Source organism: Thalassophryne amazonica, chromosome 21, assembly GCF_902500255.1.
Source record: "Thalassophryne amazonica chromosome 21, fThaAma1.1, whole genome shotgun sequence".
Lineage (NCBI taxonomy): Eukaryota > Metazoa > Chordata > Actinopteri > Batrachoidiformes > Batrachoididae > Thalassophryne > Thalassophryne amazonica.
The window spans coordinates 12674980-12694554 of NC_047123.1; the positions used below are offsets into that span (position 1 = coordinate 12674980).

At 47.5% G+C, this 19575-nt stretch overlaps 1 protein-coding gene across 1 annotated transcript in view; it reads right to left on the reverse strand.

Moving 5' to 3' along the window:
• The window catches only part of thbs1b (thrombospondin 1b), an 87462-nt gene that overhangs the window by 50547 nt on the left and 17340 nt on the right, over nt 1-19575 (reverse strand). The window contains exon 8 of the mRNA XM_034162351.1: nt 16245-16341. Within this exon, the coding sequence (XP_034018242.1) occupies nt 16245-16341 (97 nt within the window). The remainder of the gene's footprint in view (nt 1-16244; nt 16342-19575) is intronic.

The window sequence follows — 19575 nt, forward strand, 5'->3', positions numbered from 1 at the left end:
ACTTACACATCTGTGATGGCACCATGAATGCTGAAAGGTACATCCAGGCTCTGGAGCAACACATGCTGCCATCCAAGCAATGTCTTTTTCAGGGACATCCCTGCTTATTTCAGCAAGACAATGCCAAGCCACATTCTGCACGTGTTACAACAGCGTGGCTTCATAGTAAAAGAGTGTGAGTACTAGACTGGCCCGCCTGCAGTCCAGACCTGTCGCCCATTGAAAATGTGTGGCGCATTATGAAGCACAAAATACGACAACGGAGACCCCGTGTTATGTGTCGGACGCAGCCCGGAGAACCGACCAGCGTTTGAAGGACCCAGTATAAAATAAGCAGAGCTCGGTACAAAAGATAACAGGGTTTAATAAACATAACAGTGATGTGAAAAAATACAAACAAATAAGTGCGCGGTCTGGCGTGGCGGATTTGCGGTGTGCTCCCAGCAGCACAAAACGGTCCGGAGCCAGAACCAGTTCGGACCCAAGGACCCCGCCGACACCCCCCAGGTGGCTGCGACAAACCGAGTCTGTGAAAGAAGAAATCATCATGTGAGTCCACACTCTACACACAGAGGGACCGCTCAAAGGTGTACAAACAGCAAACACTTCCTGGCTTAATTACTAATCAGCTTCCCACCCTGCAGGCATAGAACACCCTGTTCACAAAACTCCACTGCAGTGGAAGCTGATTAAACGACTACATACAGCTCAATATAATAAGGTGTGAGGGACACCACATTTACTGACTGTATAAATGTTAGTCACAAAATCTAACGTACCTCAGGAAGTGTGCTGACCAGCGTGAGACCTCACCCCCTCCTCTTTCACAGACCATGCATCAAACCTGGACGTTCTCTGCATCCACTGATGATGAGATGGCTCTCGAGACGACCATCTCACCCATCTGGTCACAAGGTCGAGTCTCTGGCAAATACACACTGTGTACTCCAGTCTTAAATGCCAGCATGTTCCAATCCATGTAGATGCACCACAGCTGTGAGTCCTGACGAGCCGCAGGTGATCAGCCTCAGGTGATCAGGGTGAGGTCCTGATAAACTCAGCTACACAGCCACTCAGTCCCAAATGCGCACCACCTGGAAGGAAAAACAAAAGACAGGACAGAAAACAGAAACAAAAAGGCAGCCAGGCCCCCCAGCCACACAACAGCACCCCACCCTCACGGGAAGCCTCCCGGCGACCACACAAACCCGGCCCAGGAGAAACACCCCCCTCCAGGGGCCATGGCTGGAAACCGTATCTGCATTCGTCTTCCAACAGAATGGTTGATGTCTTCTCCTCTGGCTGCATCTTTGCCTTTGTTTCTGTCAGTCAATTAGCACAGGTGTGGCCAGGAGTTCTTAAACCTGTGCGGTCAGCCTTTGTCCAACCATGTTCACAGTCTGGTTAGTCATAAAACAAAAAAGACAAACACAAACAACCAAACCACCCCCCCCCCTCCTCAGGGGACCGTCCTATCAAACCCCGGGAGGAGGAGAACGGAAAAACAACCCGAACTTAAACTTGCAAATAAAAACGCTAACACCCCCCCCCCCCCCCAACGACATGTAGGGACCAACACCCCCCAGAGGACATTCCGCCAGCTCCAGGAGTAATAACCACAGCCGAGGTCCCTCTGGGATCCAACGTCACCCACGGGGACTCCCAGCGCCTCCCAGAGGACCATTCCATTAACCCCAGGAGACGCCTCCCCTCATGACCAACGGACCCAGCCCCGGCCGTCTATGGCTAGATGGACCCACAGCCCTTTCCCCCCCAGAGGACACCACAGTCACACCCTGAGGGTGGAAACTGGGGGGAAAAACAAAAGGAAAGAAAAAAAAACATACAAACAAAACAACCCCAACCCCACCCCCTTGGCGCAGTGGAAACTGGAAGCACGTCCAGCGTCACCAACCGTGACTATACCCCAGAAGCCAACCGGGAGGAGTGGAACAGCGGTTATGGCAGACGGCACAAAACGGCGCCACTCCTCCGACTCCCAAACCAGCCACCAGCTGCGGGTATATTCCACTGCCCCAAACCTCAGCCACGCCGATGGCAGACGGTGCAAAGGCGCGCTGAAGCCGGAGGTGGAACAGGGAATCAACAAACAAAAAAAAAAAACAACACCACCCCGAACCCCCCCCCCCCCAGGTGCAGAGGTTACCTGGGAAACGCCCAGCACAACCAAACTGCACCACTCCAGCAACGCCGACACTACGGCTCACACGGCTGGAGCCAGAGGAGAAGAGAGGGAACAATAAGAAAATACCCCAACCCCCCCCCGGGTGCAGAGGTTACCTGGGAAACGCCCAGCATAACCAAACTACACCACTCCAGCGACGCCGACACGTACGGCTCACCCGGCTGGAGTCAGAGGAGAAGAGAGGGCATAACAAAAAACAAACAAAAAAAAGAAAAAAGAAAAAACAACCCAATTACCACCCCATCACCCCCAGGGGACCGTCCCATCAAACCCTGGGGAGGTGAAACTAAAAGAAATAAAAAGAAAGACTAACAGACTAACATAAAGTTGCTTGGGTCCTTCTTTTTTTGTTTTGCTCCAAACAGACTGCAGGGACACGACCCCAGACACTAATAGTGTAAAAAAAAAATCCCACACAAAAACCAACTCAAAAAACACCCACACAAAATGAACTAACACAAAACAAATAAGTGACGTATACCGTTAAGCTCAAACAAATGGAACACACCTGTTCCAACTTAAGAGCTTAATGGTAATGTGACTCAGTCACCAACAGAGGGAGCCAGAGTGCTAAAAATGAAAAACCCCCTTTGGTGACAGAGAAAACAAACGAGCTGCTTTTCTGTGCGCAGCTGTGTGCAACACACAACCAAAAATGTGATTCAACTAAATAACACCGGAGCTGACACAACAGACGCAGTAGCTATCATTACCTGGGGAAACGGGGCTACGACTGTAACACAGGAAGCACCGCGACCCGTGCCACAGAGCTCCGCCGTGCGCGTTCACCCATTTCAGACCCACTCCTGCAGCTCCCGTTTAAACCTCTTATCCGGTCGAAGTGTGACGCGAAGCCGTCGCCAGTCACACTCCACCACGACCCACGGATAAGGCACAAACACAGGAAACACGGCTGCATGAGCGCTCAAATCAGTATTCAGTAATGGGTTCTCCAACGCGCACCATCCGGGCGGAGAGCACCCGCAACTGATCCGGATAACTTCTGAACGTCTGCTGCCGCCTTCCCGGCGCGTTACCGTCTCTGCTACCGCTGGGTCCGTGATGTTTGGCCAGAGACTACTGTTATGTGTCGGATGCAGCCCGGAGAACCAACCAGCGTTTGAAGGACCCAGTATAAAATAAGCAGAGCACGGTACAAAGGATAACAGGGTTTAATAAACATAACAGTGATGTGAAAAAATACAAACAAATAAGTGCGCGGTCTGGTGTTGCAGATTTGCGGTGTGCTCCCAGCAGCACAAAACGGTCCGGAGCCAGAACCAGTTTGGACCCAAGGACCCCGCCGACACCCCCCATGTGGCCGCGACAAACCGAGTCTGTGAAAGAAGAAATCATCATGTGAGTGCACACTCTACACACAGAGGGACCGCTCAAAGGTGTACAAACAGCAAACACTTCCTGGCTTAATTACTAATCAGCTTCCCACCCTGCAGGCATAGAACACCCTGTTCACAAAACTCCACTGCAGTGGAAGCTGATTAAACGACTACATACAGCTCAATATAATAAGGTGTGAGGGACACCACATTTACTGACTGTATAAATGTTAGTCACAAAATCTAATGTACCTCAGGAAGTGTGCTGACGAGCATGAGACCTCACCCCCTCCTCTTTCACAGACCATGCATCAAACCTGGACGTTCTCTGCATCCACTGATGATGAGATGGCTCTCGAGACGACCATCTCACCCGTCTGGTCACAAGGTCGAGTCTCTGGCAAATACACACTGTGTACTCCAGTCTTAAATGCCACCATGTTCCAATCCATGTAGATGCACCACAGCTGTGAGTCCTGACGAGCCGCAGGTGATCAGCCTCAGGTGATCAGGGTGAGGTCCTGATAAACTCAGCTACACAGCCACTCAGTCCCAAATGCAAGCCACCTGGAAGGAAAAACAAAAGACAGGACAAAAGACAGAAACAAAAAGGCAGCCAGGTCCCCCCAGCCACACAACACCCCGGACTGTTGAACAACTGAAGTTGTACATCTTATTGAGTGTTGTTAGAAGGGAAGGTGATTAACACAGTGGTAAACATACCACTGTCCCAGCTTTTTGAAATGTGCTACAGGCATCCATTTTAAAAGTTTTTGAGCAAATATTTGCACAAAAGCAATAAAGTTTGTCAGTTTGAACATTAAATATCTTGTCTTTGCGGTGTATTCAATTGAATATAGGTTGAAGAGGATTTGCAAATCGTATTCTGTTTTTATTTACATTTTACACAACGTCCCAATTTCACTGGAATTGGGATTGTACTTCACTGTGTGTGCGCTACTCTGAGTCCACAGCATTTACGGTCTCACAAACACGCTCCCACTCACTTGTTTTTCATTTCATGCTTATTCCAATTGCCAGGGTACCAAATAAAGTATCCCTGCGAGTCTCCACTTCATTTCCACTCATCTGTAGGTCACACTTGGTATAATTTCTTTTTTCTTCATGTGGAATGATCAGACAGAGAAGGGAATCCCAAGTCTCAGGGCCTATTTAAAGGAAGTTGCATATTTAAATTGGGGCATGGACAGGGAGGAGTGGTATGTACAAAAAGAATCTGCTTAGATCCAGGCGTACACATATTTTGACACAGCTGACATTTTTGCACGTACGACAGTTTCTGGGTTTTAGTATGTGTCATGTTTCAGTAGGAAGTTGACGCAAGTCTTTGTACATGATAATTTGTATCCTCAAAGCTACAGGGTCTGTAAGTGTGAAAAGGAATGACATAATTACGAAGTGGTAAATGCTTCAGTGTCCCAACCTTTTTTAGATTGTGTTGAAAGGGTAGAATACAGGAATAGATGTATAGTAACAAGTGAAATGAAGCTGATCAGACAAAACATGAAATATCTTGGGATTGTAGTGCCGGCAATGTCAACGAAAATGAAAAAAATCACTACGTAATTATTATTAATATGCATATGTCGCGGACATGAACGACCAAAGCTTGTCAGCACCTCACCGTGTCATTTAGGGTCTTCAGACTTTATTTTGAGTAAATGCTTCAGGGGAGCATTAGCATGGCAAAATCCTTTCAGCTTCTGGGGGGTTCCGCATTTTTCTTTATTTGCCTCTCACATACTTGGTAAAGCTCCTCGCCATCTAACCATGTCCTTTAGATCCTTCATACCTTTTTCAGCAAAATGGTTCTTGGGAGCATGAGCATGACTAAAACCTTTTAGCTTCTGGGGGAGGGGGCTCCCTCCCCCAGACCCCCTGCCTTTTTAAGAATTTACCTTATTTTGCCTTTCAGCTTCTGGAGGGGCTCTGCCCCCCCATAATCTCCATCTTTTTAAGCTTTTTTAATTTTTTGCTTTTCAGCTGACCCCCCTAATTACAGCCCTCTTAACCCCCTGCCACTTTAAGCATTTTTTTATGTAGATGTAAATTAATATTCAAAGTTTTCAGCTAGTTGACAGTAGGGATGTACAATATGGCCAAATTATCATATCTCAATATTGTCATATAAATTGTCATGTAAATGTCACTTATACCTGCTGTCCACATTCTTGAGCCACTTAGGTGGGGAGGGAGAGTTCCCATGGGATAAAAAAGCTTTTCGACCGACCAGACACCCAAGTGGCTTCTCTCTCTCTCTCTAAGATTTTTCAGTGTACCTTAGTAAACACTAGTAGAGTTCCACCTCAGAGTTGGAATGTATAATAGAAGATATACCTTACTGAATTTTCATATAAATATATGATATGACTATGATTTGACACAAAGTGCAGCAACAGTGAAAATTAAACATTCTTATACAAAACAGTAATAATATCACACTCATTTTGCACTCATCATAAGGTTAGGATACTGTGTCCTCCAAAAGTATTGGAACACTTGGACTTTCACACATTTTAATTTGTTTATGCCATTTTAAATACAACAAATACAACAAAATAAAGAATAAAAATTTCTAAAATGATCTTCCTCAAACTCAAACTGAAAGCAAATCTCTAAAACTTGATAAAACCTGTAAATAAGAATTAGTTTTATTGCCAGATTTCTTCAGACAAGTCAGGGGATGGAAACATGAACATTTCCAAGTCACTGAATATGTCTTGGACTTTATTTACATCAATGCAAAAGTTTATTTCACCAAAACATCAAATCTAGGCTTCCATCTCAAATCTACTTTCTGTCAAATTGTAGCTGAACTTTCAGTTCTTCTTTTTAAGAAAATCCTCTACACCACTTCATCAGGAAGCTGGCTTTTACATTTTTAATTCATCTATATCAAGTTGTAGAGATTTGCTTTCAGTTTGAGTTAAGGAAGATAATTTTAGAAAAAAAAAGTATTTGAAATGGAATAAAGAAATTAAAATGTGTGAAATACCAAGTGTTCCAATCCTTTTGAGGGCAACTGAGAAACACTGAGGAGCAGCATCTTACATCTCATATATAGTGCAGCAGATAAGAGAATATTTAGAGTGGAATCCTGCAAATGGTGATACAAGCATCAAATCTGGCACAAATAATCCATAGACATGAACTCTTTAAAAAACTGATTGGCCACTTGAATTTTCAATAGGCAGTCAGGTAGGGGTCAATTGAAGAATTACACAAGGGTCAAAATTAAGAGATGCTCCAATCATATAGAAAAATACACCACATTATTTGCCTGATCATAAAGATTCCAAAAAGGTATAGTTTGGACAATCGGTGACTGAATGTTATGGAGTTATGAGGTAAAAGCAGCAAGAATGGTGACAAAGGTCAGTTTCAGTTAGTACAGGGGTCTAAAGTTAAAGTTGCTCCATTGGGCTTGGGTGCCCATGGGTGCATGTATGTGGGTTAAAATTGTTATATTATCAAATCTCATTGAATGTAGTGTGTGTATTGGTGTATGCAAGGGTATTTATGTATAGAAGTAATGTATTTATGTAAATATATGTTGATATGTATAATGCAAGGTGTGTGTTTATATAGGTATGTATGATCTCAAATCATTTTATTTATTCTTGTCTGCACAGCCGAAAATAATACATGTGAAAGGGGGTAGAAAATATAAGTTTTACTTCATCCTACTCCCTTTGAGTAATGTACGGACTCTAAAAGATGAATATGCGCAATAGATAAATGTTTTTAACTTGCTCAAATAAATAATAATAATAATAATAATAATAATAATAATAAAAATGTGACTCACTGATTTCAAAATGCAGCTCTTTCAACCAGATGTGTGGTGCCGTGACATGTCAATCATCTGTGTCCAATCAGATTTCAGTGATGCTTTGTTTTAATTAAACAGTCGGATTCCCCTGGTCCGCACCAGTTCTAAGTCAGCTGCTAGGTGCCAGCCGAGGCGAGTGAAACCCCGGCCTCCTCCACCGATGCCAGGAAGTGTTTGACATTTGAACATTTACTGTTTCACTGTGAACTGATAAATTGGCACTTCCTGTTTGAGTGTGAGCTTGCCACTGAGTTCCCGCGGGAATCCATGGGATCTCATCTGTCAATCCAGGAAGTGTTAAACATTTCCTGTTTTACTGTGGATTTGAAAATTGGCACTTCCTGTTTAGGACACCCTGTACCATTTCCAATGGGTGAGTGAGATAGTCCATCCAAGCCAACGTGTGTAACAATATACTAATATCTTTGAAAATATAAGTGATGCCTTCATGGTGAATGCTCCGAAATGATGCATGCACAGTGTAGGCAAGGGGGCTCATTTTTAGGGGGGCATTCGGTCGGTGACACCGGACTTCACCTGGATCCAGTTTCCACAATACAGTGCAATAATTGCATACTGATCCAGAATGGTCCGACTGATCAAGATGTTGTAAGTGTTGGGAAAGTGTAGTGACACGGACCCACAACAGGGGGCGTAAATGAACGGACAATGGAAGGAGTTAAATTAGAACACTTTACTGTTGTGAATGCCACAACCAAACACAGCAGATTACAGAATGTACACAAGTCAATCAATAAAGGTGTCGTGTGGGCAGGCTCGATGATAGGAGACGCCCGTCTGGAGACGAACCGGAACCACACGATTTCCACCGCCACCGAACCCGAGGGATACTGGAGCCACCAAGTCCCGAAGTCCCCAGGTGGCCACGTCTCGGCGTGTCGGATCTGGTACTGCTGGCGGAAAACAAAAAAACAGTCAAGTGTGGGTGTGTGTACACCCAGTAACAATTATGGTGGGAATTCCACCTCTCACTCAATACGTGTTAGCAGCAATCCCTCAGAGGAAAAGAGTGCCGTCCTGCACTCACACAGCCTCCACAAACTAAGGACCGGTACTCCTGCAAACACTCACAATAGATAGATTTAGTAAATTACCACAAAGGCTGAGGATATTACCTCTTGATGAAGATGATATCACGGCAATGTGGTGGAGGTGTCTTCCTGCTTTTATTCCAGATGTGAAGTAGATGATCAGTGACAGCTGTCATGGTTGATGGGTGACAGCTGTCACCTCGGCAGTTCCTGGAGGCAGCAGCGCCCTCTCGTGCCTGAAGCCCGCACTTCAGGCAGGGCGCCCTCTGGTGGTGGGCCAGCAGTACCTCCTCTTCTGGCGGCCCACACAACAGGACCCCCCCCTCAACGGGCGCCTCCTGGCGCCCGACCAGGCTTGTTCGGGTGGCGACGGTAGAAATCGGCCAGGAGGGCCGGGTCCAGGATGAAGCTCCTCTTCACCCAGGAGCGTTCTTCGGGTCCATACCCTTCCCAGTCCACCAAATACTGAAAGCCCCGGCCCATTCGACGGACACCCAAGAGCCGGCGTACTGTCCAAGCCGGCTCCCCGTCGATAATACGGGCAGGAGGCGGCGCCGGACTGGGTGCACAGAGGGGTGAGGTGTGATGTGGTTTAATCCTGGAGACATGGAAGACCGGATGGATCCGCAGTGAGGCCAGGAGTCGGAGCCTCACTGCGGTAGGACTGAGGACCTTAAGGATGGTGAATGGTCCAATGAAGCGGTCTTTTAACTTAGGCGACTCGACCTGGAGTGGAATGTCCTTGGTGGATAGCCATACGTCCTGCCCGGGCTGGTATGCGGGGGCCGGGGACCATCGACGGTCTGCATGGGCTTTTGCCCTCGTCCGGGCCCTCAACAAGGCCGAACGGGCGGTGCGCCACACCCGACGGCATCTCCGCAGGTGGGCCTGGACCGAGGGCACACCGACCTCTCCCTCCACCAAAGGAAACAAAGGGGGTTGGTACCCCAGACACACCTCAAACGAGGAGAGGCCGGTGGCAGAGGACACTTGGCTGTTATGAGCGTACTCGATCCAGGCAAGATGTTCACTCCAAGCCGTCGGGTGTGCAGAGGTAGTACACCGAAGGGCTTGCTCCAACTCTTGATTGGCCCGTTTGGCCTGTCCGTTAGTCTGAGGGTGATACCCAGACGAGAGGCTCATGGTGGCCCCCAGTTCCCGGCAGAAACTTCTCCATACCTGCGAGGAGAACTGGGGACCGCAATCTGAAACGATGTCTGTAGGTATCCCATGCAGCCGGACGACATGGTGGACCAGGAGATCCGCCGTCTCCTGGGCCGACGGGAGCTTCGGGAGGGCCACAAAGTGGGCCACCTTGGAGAATCGGTCCACTATCGTGAGAATGGTGGTGTGTCCCCGGGACGGCGGGAGGCCCGTGACAAAATCCAGACCGATGTGGGACCAGGGGCGATGAGGCACAGGAAGTGGCTGTAGGAGTCCCTGTGCCTTCTGGTGGTCCGCCTTGCCCCTGGCGCAGGTGGTGCAGGCCTGGATGTAAGCCCGGACGTCAGTCTCCAGGGACGCCCACCAGAAGCGCTGCCGGACCACTGCCACGGTCCTACGCACCCCTGGGTGGCAGGAGAGCTTGGACCCGTGACAGAAGTCCAGGACGGCAGCCCTGGCTTCTGGTGGGACGTATAGTTTGTTTTTCGGTCCAGTTCCGGGATCCGGGCTCCGTGCCAGGGCCTCCCGGACGGTCTTCTCCATGTCCCAGGTTAGGGTAGCCACGATAGTGGACTCCGGTAAGATGGGTTCCGGTGGATCCGACAGCTCGGTCTTGACTTCCCGTTCGTGCACCCGGGACAGGGCATCCGATCTCTGGTTTTTGGTCCCGGGGCGGTAGGTGATCCGGAAGTCAAAACGGCCGAAAAACAGTGACCAGCGGGCTTGCCTGGGGTTCAGTCGCTTGGCGGTCCTGATATACTCCAGGTTCCGGTGGTCAGTAAAAACCGTGAAAGGCACTGACGCTCCCTCCAGCAGGTGTCTCCACTCCTCAAGAGCCTCTTTCACCGCAAGGAGCTCTCGATTGCCCACGTCATAGTTCCGCTCTGCTGGGGTCAACCTGCGGGAAAATAGGCACACGGGTGAAGAACCTTATCGGTCTCTCCGCTCTGGGATAGCACGGCTCCTATCCCTGAGTCAGAGGCGTCCACTTCAACCACAAACTGGCAACTAGGATCGGGCTGCACCAAGACAGGTGCAGTCGAGAAGCGCTGTTTCAACTCCCTGAACGCGGCATCGCACCGATCCAACCAGGTGAAGGGAACTTTTGGTGAGGTCAGGGCTGTCAGGGGGCTAACTACCTGACTATACCCCGTAATGAACCTCCTGTAAAAATTTGCGAAGCCGAGGAACTGTTGCAGCTTCCTACGGCTCGTAGGTTGGGGCCAGTCTCTCATCGCTGTGACCTTGGCCGGATCCGGGGCGACGGAGTTGGAGGAGATGATAAACCCCAGGAAGGACAAAGAGGTGCGGTGAAACTCACACTTCTCGCCCTTCACAAACAGCCGGTTCTCCAACAACCGCTGCAGGACCTGACGTACATGCCGTACATGGGTCTCAGGATCCGGAGAAAAGATGAGTATATCGTCCAGATATACGAAGACGAATTGGTGCAGGAAGTCCCGCAAGACGTCATTAACCAAAGCTTGGAACGTTGCGGGGGCGTTAGTGAGGCCGAACGGCATGACCAGGTACTCAAAATGACCTAACGGGGTGTTGAATGCCGTCTTCCATTCGTCTCCCTTCTGGATCCGAACTAGGTGGTATGCGTTCCTAAGATCCAACTTTGTGAAGATTTTGGCTCCATGCAGGGGGGTGAACACCGAATCCAACAAAGGCAACGGGTATCGGTTGCGAACCATGATCTCGTTCAGCCCCCGGTAATCAATGCATGGACGAAGACCGCCATCTTTTTTGCCCACAAAAAAGAAACCTGCTCCCATCGGAGAGGTGGAGTTACGGATCAGCCCGGCAGCTAAGGAGTCCCGGATGTAGGTCTCCATCGATTCACGCTCAGGTCGGGAGAGGTTGTACAGCCTGCTGGACGGAAACTCCACGCCTGGCAACAAATCGATGGCACAATCGTACGGACGGTGCGGGGGAAGGATGAGTGCCCGATCCTTGCTAAAAACATCTGCGAGATCGTGGTACTCAACCGGCACTGCCGATAGATTGGGGGGAACTTTGACCTGCTCCTTAGCCTGGGAACCGGGAGGAACCGAGGATCCCAAACACACCCGATGGCAGGTCTCGCTCCACTGTACCACCACCCCGGATGGCCAATCAATCCGGGGATTGTGTTTTAGCATCCAGGGGAACCCCAGAATCACACGGGAGGTAGAAGGAGTCACAAAAAACTCAATCTCCTCCCTATGATTCCCTGACACTACCAGAGTTACTGGTAGTGTCCTGTGTGTGATTAAAGGGAGTAGGGTGTCATCTAGTGCTCGCACCTGCAATGGTGAAGGAAGTGCCACCAGAGGAAGCCCGACCTCCCTGGCCCATCTGCTGTCTAGCAGATTCCCTTCTGACCCTGTGTCTACCAGTGCTGGGGCCTGAAGGGTTAAATCCCCACTAAGGATTGTAACTGGGAGCCGTGTGGAAATGTGTGTGTGTCCCACGTGAATTTCTCGGCCCACCCTAAGCCCAGTTTCTAGGGGCGGGCGTTGGTGTTTAACCGTTCGGGGGAATTGCTCAATTGGTGCTCCATTGAGCCACAAACAAAACACGCCCCGTGGGGAAGCCTCCTCTGTCTATTCGGTGGTCTGAATGTGGCCCTGCTCGTGTCCATAGCTTCGTCAGCAGGGGGAGCTGTCACCCCACGGGACGTAGAGGCCAGGGAGCGTGGGAAGGGCGGACCTTTCTCGGACCCGGAAGGAAGAGGGACGGCGCGCGCCTGGCCACGCCCTTCATCTCGTTCCCGACGGCGTTCTTCCAACCGATTGTCTAACCGTATAACAAGATCGATAAGCCCATCTAATTCCCGCGGTTCATCCTTGGCCACCAGGTGCTCCTTCAGGACCGATGACAGTCCGTTTATGAAGGCGGCGCGGAGCGCAGCGTTATTCCAGCTGGACCTCGCAGCCGTGATGCGGAAGTCGACTGCATAAGCGGCTGCGCTCCGGCGTCCCTGTCTCATTGACAGCAGCACAGTTGAAGCGGTCTCTCCCCTGTTAGGGTGATCAAACACTGTTCTGAACTCCCTCACAAACCCAGTGTACGTGTGAAGGAGCCCTGAATTTTGCTCCCAAAGCGCCGTAGCCCAGGCGCGTGCCTCTCCCCGAAGCAGAGTAATCACATAAGCTATTTTGCTAGCGTCTGATGCGTACATGACGGGACGTTGTGCGAAGACGAGCGAACACTGCATGAGAAAGTCCGCGCACGTCTCCACACAACCTCCGTACGGCTCTGGAGGGCTTATGTATGCTTCAGGGGATGGTGGGAGGGCTTGTTGAACCACCACAGGAACATTCATATCCTGCACAGGGTCGGCAGGAGGAGGAGCTGCAGCAGCGCCCTGAGCGCTCGCCGCCACTTGCGCGGAGAGAGCCTCCACCCTGCAGTTCAGGAGGATGTTTTGCTCGGTCATTTGATCCAACCGAGCCGTAAAGGCGGTGAGAATGTGCTGTAGCTCACCAATCACGCCTCCTGCAGACGCCTGCGCTCCCTGCTCTCCCATTGGTCGTTCAACAGCCGGGTGACGCCCTTCGGAGTCCATGACGCTGGCCGAGATATCCTGTTGGGAAAGTGTAGTGACACGGACCCACAACAGGGGGCGTAAATGAACGGACAATGGAAGGAGTTAAATTAGAACACTTTACTGTTGTGAATGCCACAACCAAACACAGCAGATTACAGAATGTACACAAGTCAATCAATAAAGGTGTCGTGTGGGCAGGCTCGACGACAGGAGACGCCCGTCTGGAGACGAACCGGAACCACACGATTTCCACCGCCACCGAACCCGAGGGATACTGGAGCCGCCAAGTCCCGAAGTCCCCAGGTGGCCACCGTCTCGGCGTGTCGGATCTGGTACTGCTGGCGGAAAACAAAAAAACAGTCAAGTGTGGGTGTGTATACACCCAGTAACAATTATGGTGGGAATTCCACCTCCACCTCTCACTCAATACGTGTTAGCAGCGATCCCTCAGAGGAAAAGAGTGCCGTCCTGCACTCACACAGCCTCCACAAACTAAGGACCGGTACTCCTGCAAACACTCACAATAGATAGATTTAGTAAATTACCACAAAGGCTGAGGATATTACCTCTTGATGAAGATGATATCACGGCAATGTGGTGGAGGTGTCTTCCTGCTTTTATTCCAGATGTGAAGTAGATGATCAGTGACAGCTGTCATGGTTGATGGGTGATAGCTGTCACCTCGGCAGTTCCTGGAGGCGGCAGCGCCCTCTCGTGCCTGAAGCCCACACTTCAGGCAGGGCGCCCTCTGGTGGTGGGCCAGCAGTACCTCCTCTTCTGGCGGCCCACACAACAGTAAGCTGATATTTAATTCACAAGCTGAAACAAAATAGTGTCTTCCTGATCTTGGTTTTATATTGTGATGTTGTATCTTTCTGCTGCAGAACCTACATATTGATCCAGATCATTCCCAACAAATTCTGAGCCAGAATCCAGATCTGGATTCGGATCACTTCCAAAATTCAGTGGAGTCTTCCATGCCCTAATATGTATCTGTGGTGCAAATTTGGTGAGAATCTGTGAAGTAGTTTTTTTTAATGTAATCCTTCAAAGCCTACATAAAGCGAAATCTGACATAATCCTAACAGACAGACAGACAAATAAATAAATGCTGATGATTTTATGAAGTCCTTGGTGGTGTTGTCCTTCAACTAATTTTGCTAAGTTACAAGCATTTCAACCTCAATCTTCAAAGAGCCTGGACCACACAAAGGTGCCAGTATTCAGAATATGTAAGCAGTCTTTCATATGGTTTGATGTTACTGAAGTTTAATCATCTCTAAACAGAAACCTTTACAGTTTGGGAAATATTTGTGGCTTTCATTTGATACGGGAAATTACAGTGGAATGACTGAGTAAATGGACCTGAATGCTCACTCTGTTTAAATGGTTTTATTGCACTTACATGGAATATCTACAGATCTTATGGTGTTTGCATGAAAGACACAAGTGTATGTGCAATTTATTTTCCTACTAGTTTTATCCGTGTCACGCACGAGGCTTGTTGTGTCATGGATTACAAAAGCCATGGTTTGGATTGGATCCAGTTTTAAAGACACAGACTAGATCAACTTTTGGGAACAGAACTAAAGACAAATATTACTTTGCTTTCCAAGAATAACTTAATGAACAATGAAAACAAGGTGTCCAATTTTACAGAATATTTTAAAGTAAAATACTTAATTGTTTAATTGCAACTTGAATGATATTAGTGAATAAAATAAATAACCTTTGTCAAAATCAAGAAATGTAAAAAAAGAAAGAAAAGAAATGGAGCAAGATTGGTCTGAGATTATAACTTCAAATTATTTTTTTTGTTATTCTATTTATTTTTTTTATTTTACAAGAGATGAGGATGTCTACATTGTCTGGTGAGAAGGAAACAATAATTTTATTGTAACCTTTTTGAGATAATACATTCATCTTGCTTACTGCTCAGAATTCATCAGATCAGTGATAATGGTAAGCAGACATGCAGAAACAGTCGGGAATACTCGTTATTTCGGGAGCTGTGGACTTTCAGCCACCTTGGCTGTGCATGTACTTTGAGAGTGATGCTTGGTTCAGTGAGCTCAGGTCTGCACAAGGAAGTGAGGACAGACACTTCATGCTCAACTACTTCAACATTAATGCAGATTATTTTTGTGGTTGGATCCAGAAGTGTGCTGAGCCTGCTGTCTGTAGCGGAGCACAACGCTGGAACCGGCCGCTTGAATGCGCAGCCACAGGGGGAGCAACAGTCTCTCAGAGAGACTGGTTTTGTTTTTGTAACAGGCTGCAGGAGTGTTCAGCAGCTGCATTTCTTCCACTTAGACTGTGATTTTACAGCAACAGTTACCTTTCTGGTGGCATGGTGTATTTAGTGGTTAGCACTGTTACCTCACAGCAAGAAGGTCCCAGGTTTGCTTCCCACCTGGTCCTGTCTGTGTGGCGTTTTCCTGGTCTCCCTCTGTTTGTGTGGGTTCACGCCAGGTGCTCAGCCTTCCTCCCACTTCCAAAGATATGCAGGTTCGGCGACTTGTGACTCTAACATGAAAGTGAGTGTGAATGTGTTTGTTTGTCTATTTATGGCTCTCGCTCAATGACTGCTGGATTAGACTCCAGCATGTCATTGGAGTAAGTGGCTATAGAAAATGAATGAATGACTGAATGAAAGAAACCTTTGTTTGTCTCCTTCATATGGGTTAAAATTTAGATGGTTTTCATACCAGTCAAAATATTGCAAGAAATAGGCATAACTGCATACTTGATGGCTCATGAGAGGATAATTAAGAATTAATCTTGGTTCCTGCCTCTGTGTTTGTGGTCATCATTCCAACATGGCCTGGCAGCTACTGTCCATGTTTGATGGACAACAAAACATTACCTCAAGATGGCTCTTTAGAACATTTTCATGTTGAATTACATGTTGCCTGATAGACAGACATGTATACAACATTATGAAACCAAGGAGGTGAGTTGACCAGTTCTTACTGAACATGGAACAGAGCATTCCTGACCAAATAGCAATTTATGTTTTTCTAAGCAATGCAGATTATAAATGCCATGCTTGAGCATTTGTTGAGAAAAATGTATGGCCAAAAAGGGCACTTACGTGTTCCACACTGTGGGCAGCAAGTTCCATCTGGAACAGTAGCATTGGCACAGGGGATGAGGGGGCATGAGACCTTGTGGCATATCGTAGCAGAGTTCTGCACAAGTTTAAACACAATGTTATTTTATATATACAGATACGTATATACATACACAAATATATATATATATATATATATATATATATATACATACACACACACACACACACACACACACACACACCACACACACACACACACACACACACACACACACCACACACACACACACACACACACATATATATACATATACAGTGGTGGACACAGCTAACCAAAAAGGTAGCTTCGATAACTGGTATCAGCTAGCTGAAAAGCTATCTTTTTTAACGCTAAACCAATAAAGTGTCTAAAAACTTATCAGAAGCTACAGATAAACGATAACTTTCAATTTTGCCTCAAATACGCTCTCAGCTACGATGAAGCTGATTTTGAGTTTTAACATTGCCAAAGCTTCTAATAGAACCAATGGTGATCACAAACGCAAACAGCCCCTGAGCCAGTGCTTCTGTCTTTCTGCACTCTGCCCCCTGCTGTTGGAAAGCATAATTTACCCTGACAGAATACAGAGGTCCCACGATGAGGCAGAGGTCTTCAAATGGAAAGTAGGTTTGAATTATGGTTTTGCTTTATAAACAAAATTATTCTGGTGCCTGTCGTTGTGGCAATCCCCAAACCCGGTGGTGGATGCCGGAAGTAAGCGATGCCATCAAGCTGAAGAAGGAGTCCTACTTGTCTTTGTTGGTGTGACGGTCCCCGCCGTCTTGTAGCGGGGCGGGCCCATAATCAGGGGCACCTGGGCCCGGTGTCCCTGTCTCTTATTTAAGTGGGCCCAACTAATTCATTTTGTTCTCTCCCTCTCTCTTTCTAGGACGTCTCGCTGCGCCGACCGGTAACAGAGCGCCTTTTTGCACAGCTGCATATCTTTGCACCTTTTAATTTATTGACTTAAACTATTGTAAATAAATACTTCTATTTTTCTAATCCTCTCGTTTGTGTCTCCTCCTTGTCACTGTCCTCTGAGCCACGGGCACATGACAAGAGGTGAGAGCACTCCAATCAAACAGCGGTTCTATAGGTGTGCTCCTCAGAAACGCAAGGTAATGGAGGCTGAGGTCCAGTATATGCTGGATAACGGCATAGCTGTTCCCTCATCCTCCAGTTGGGCCTCTCCAAGCCTGTTGGTTGATAAGTCAGACAAATCGCCACGTTTTTGTACGGACTATCGAAAAGTAAATAAAGTGACAAAATCAGATTCGTATCCGTTACCACGAATGGAAGATTGCATTGACCAAATTGGGTCTGCTAAATTTGTGAGCAAATTTGATTTATTAAAGGGATATTGGCAAGTTGGGTTGTCTGCCCGTGCAAGAGAGATTTCCGCTTTTGTTACTCCATTTGGTTTATTTGAATACACTGTGATGAGTTTTGGCCTGCGAAATGCACCAGCAACGTTTCAAAGGTTAATGAACATGGTGACTTCTGGTCTGGAAGGTTGTGCGGTCTATCTATCTTGACGATGTAGTAGTGTTTAGTGACACTTGGAATGACCATGTCCAGTGTATTCGTGCCTTATTTGATCGCCTTTCCTCTGTGCGCCTGACAGTCAATCTGGCGAAGTGTGAGTTCGCTCGTGCAACTGTTACTTATTTGGGGCGTGTAGTGGGGCAGGGGGAAGTGCGGCCAGTTGATGCAAAGGTACAAGCAATTTTGGATTATCCGCCTCCGACTACTAAGAAGGAGTTGATGCGTTTCTTAGGGTTGGCTATTATAGAAGTTTTTGTGCAAATTTTTCAACAGTTGTTGCTCCGCTTACAAATTTGTTGAAAAGTACTGTTGGTTTTCAGTGGTCTACCGCTTGTCAGACCGCTTTCAAGAATGTCAAGTTGCTGTTATGTGTTGAGCCAGTTCTTGTTGCTCCCATAATGGATCGGCCGTTCAAAATTCAGGTAGATGCTAGTCAAGTTGGAGCTGGTGCTGTTTTGCTCCAAGAGCACGATGGAATTGACAAACCACTTTGTTACTTTTCTAAAAAGTTTAATTCGTATCAATTAAATTATTCGACAATTGAGAAGGAAACTCTCACACTTATTTTGGCTCTTCAACATTTTGAGATTTATGTGACTTGCGGTGATGGTCCTTTAATCATCTATACTGACCATAATCCACTCACGTTGTTTAGTACTCTGAAAAGTCCAAATCAACGTCTAATTCGATGGGTGCTGTTTCTACAGGCATTCAGTTTAGACATTAGTCATATTAAAGGTTCTGATAACTTGTTGGCTGATGCTTTGTCATGTGCGCCAGTTTGAAAAAGGGAAAAGCAAAGTTGCCTTAATTTTTGTGCCTGTCTCTCTTCTGCCTCTCCCCAGTTTCAGGCGCCGGAACTCTGGAGGTGCAGCAGAGGACATGTGTGCTAAGCTTGTGACTTTACTAATTGGTGTCATCTTTAGCCTTGTATAGCTAAGTCTAATTTAATTCCTTGCAAATGGTAGAATTTCTCTTGTTTGTTAATGGAAAATAGAAGAAAAAACTTAGTCCTATCAGATTTTAAAGTAGTTTGTAAAGGGAAAAAATGTATAGCTGAATATAGGTAAGCTGTAAATGTAATTTTGGTGCAACAAAAAATATAATGTAGTACTACTAAAAACAAAAGAAAAAACTGCTGTCTGCAATTGGTTTGGAAAGTCCTTAGGTGGACTTCCCTTTTGAAGGGGGAGGGTGTGACGGTCCCCGCCGTCTTGTAGCGGGGCGGGCCCATAATCAGGGGCACCTGGGCCCGGTATCCCTGTCTCTTATTTAAGTGGGCCCAACTAATTCATTTTGTTCTCTCCCTCTCTCTTTCTAGGACGTCTTGCTGCGCCGACCGGTAACAGAGCACCTTTTTGCACAGCTGCATATCTTTGCACCTTTTAATTTATTGACTTAAACTATTGTAAATAAATACTTCTCTTTTTCTAATCCTCTCATTTGTGTCTCCTCCTTGTCATTGTCCTCTGAGCCACGGGCATGTGACAGTTGGTAAGTGGGACTCTGGAGGCAGCTGACAGGTACCGGCAGGCCAAGCGTGCTGCAGCCTGTGCGGCCACAGAGGCACAAACTCGGGTGTGGGAGGAGTTCGGGAAGGCCATGGAGGAGGACTATTGGTCGGCCTCGAAGAAATTCTGGCAAACCGTCCGACGCCTGCGGTGGCGGAAGCAGAGCTCCACCAACACTATCTACAGTGCGGGTGGGGAGCTGTTGACCCTGACTGGGCGGTCGGAGACAGTGCCTCTGGATTGGCAGACCAGG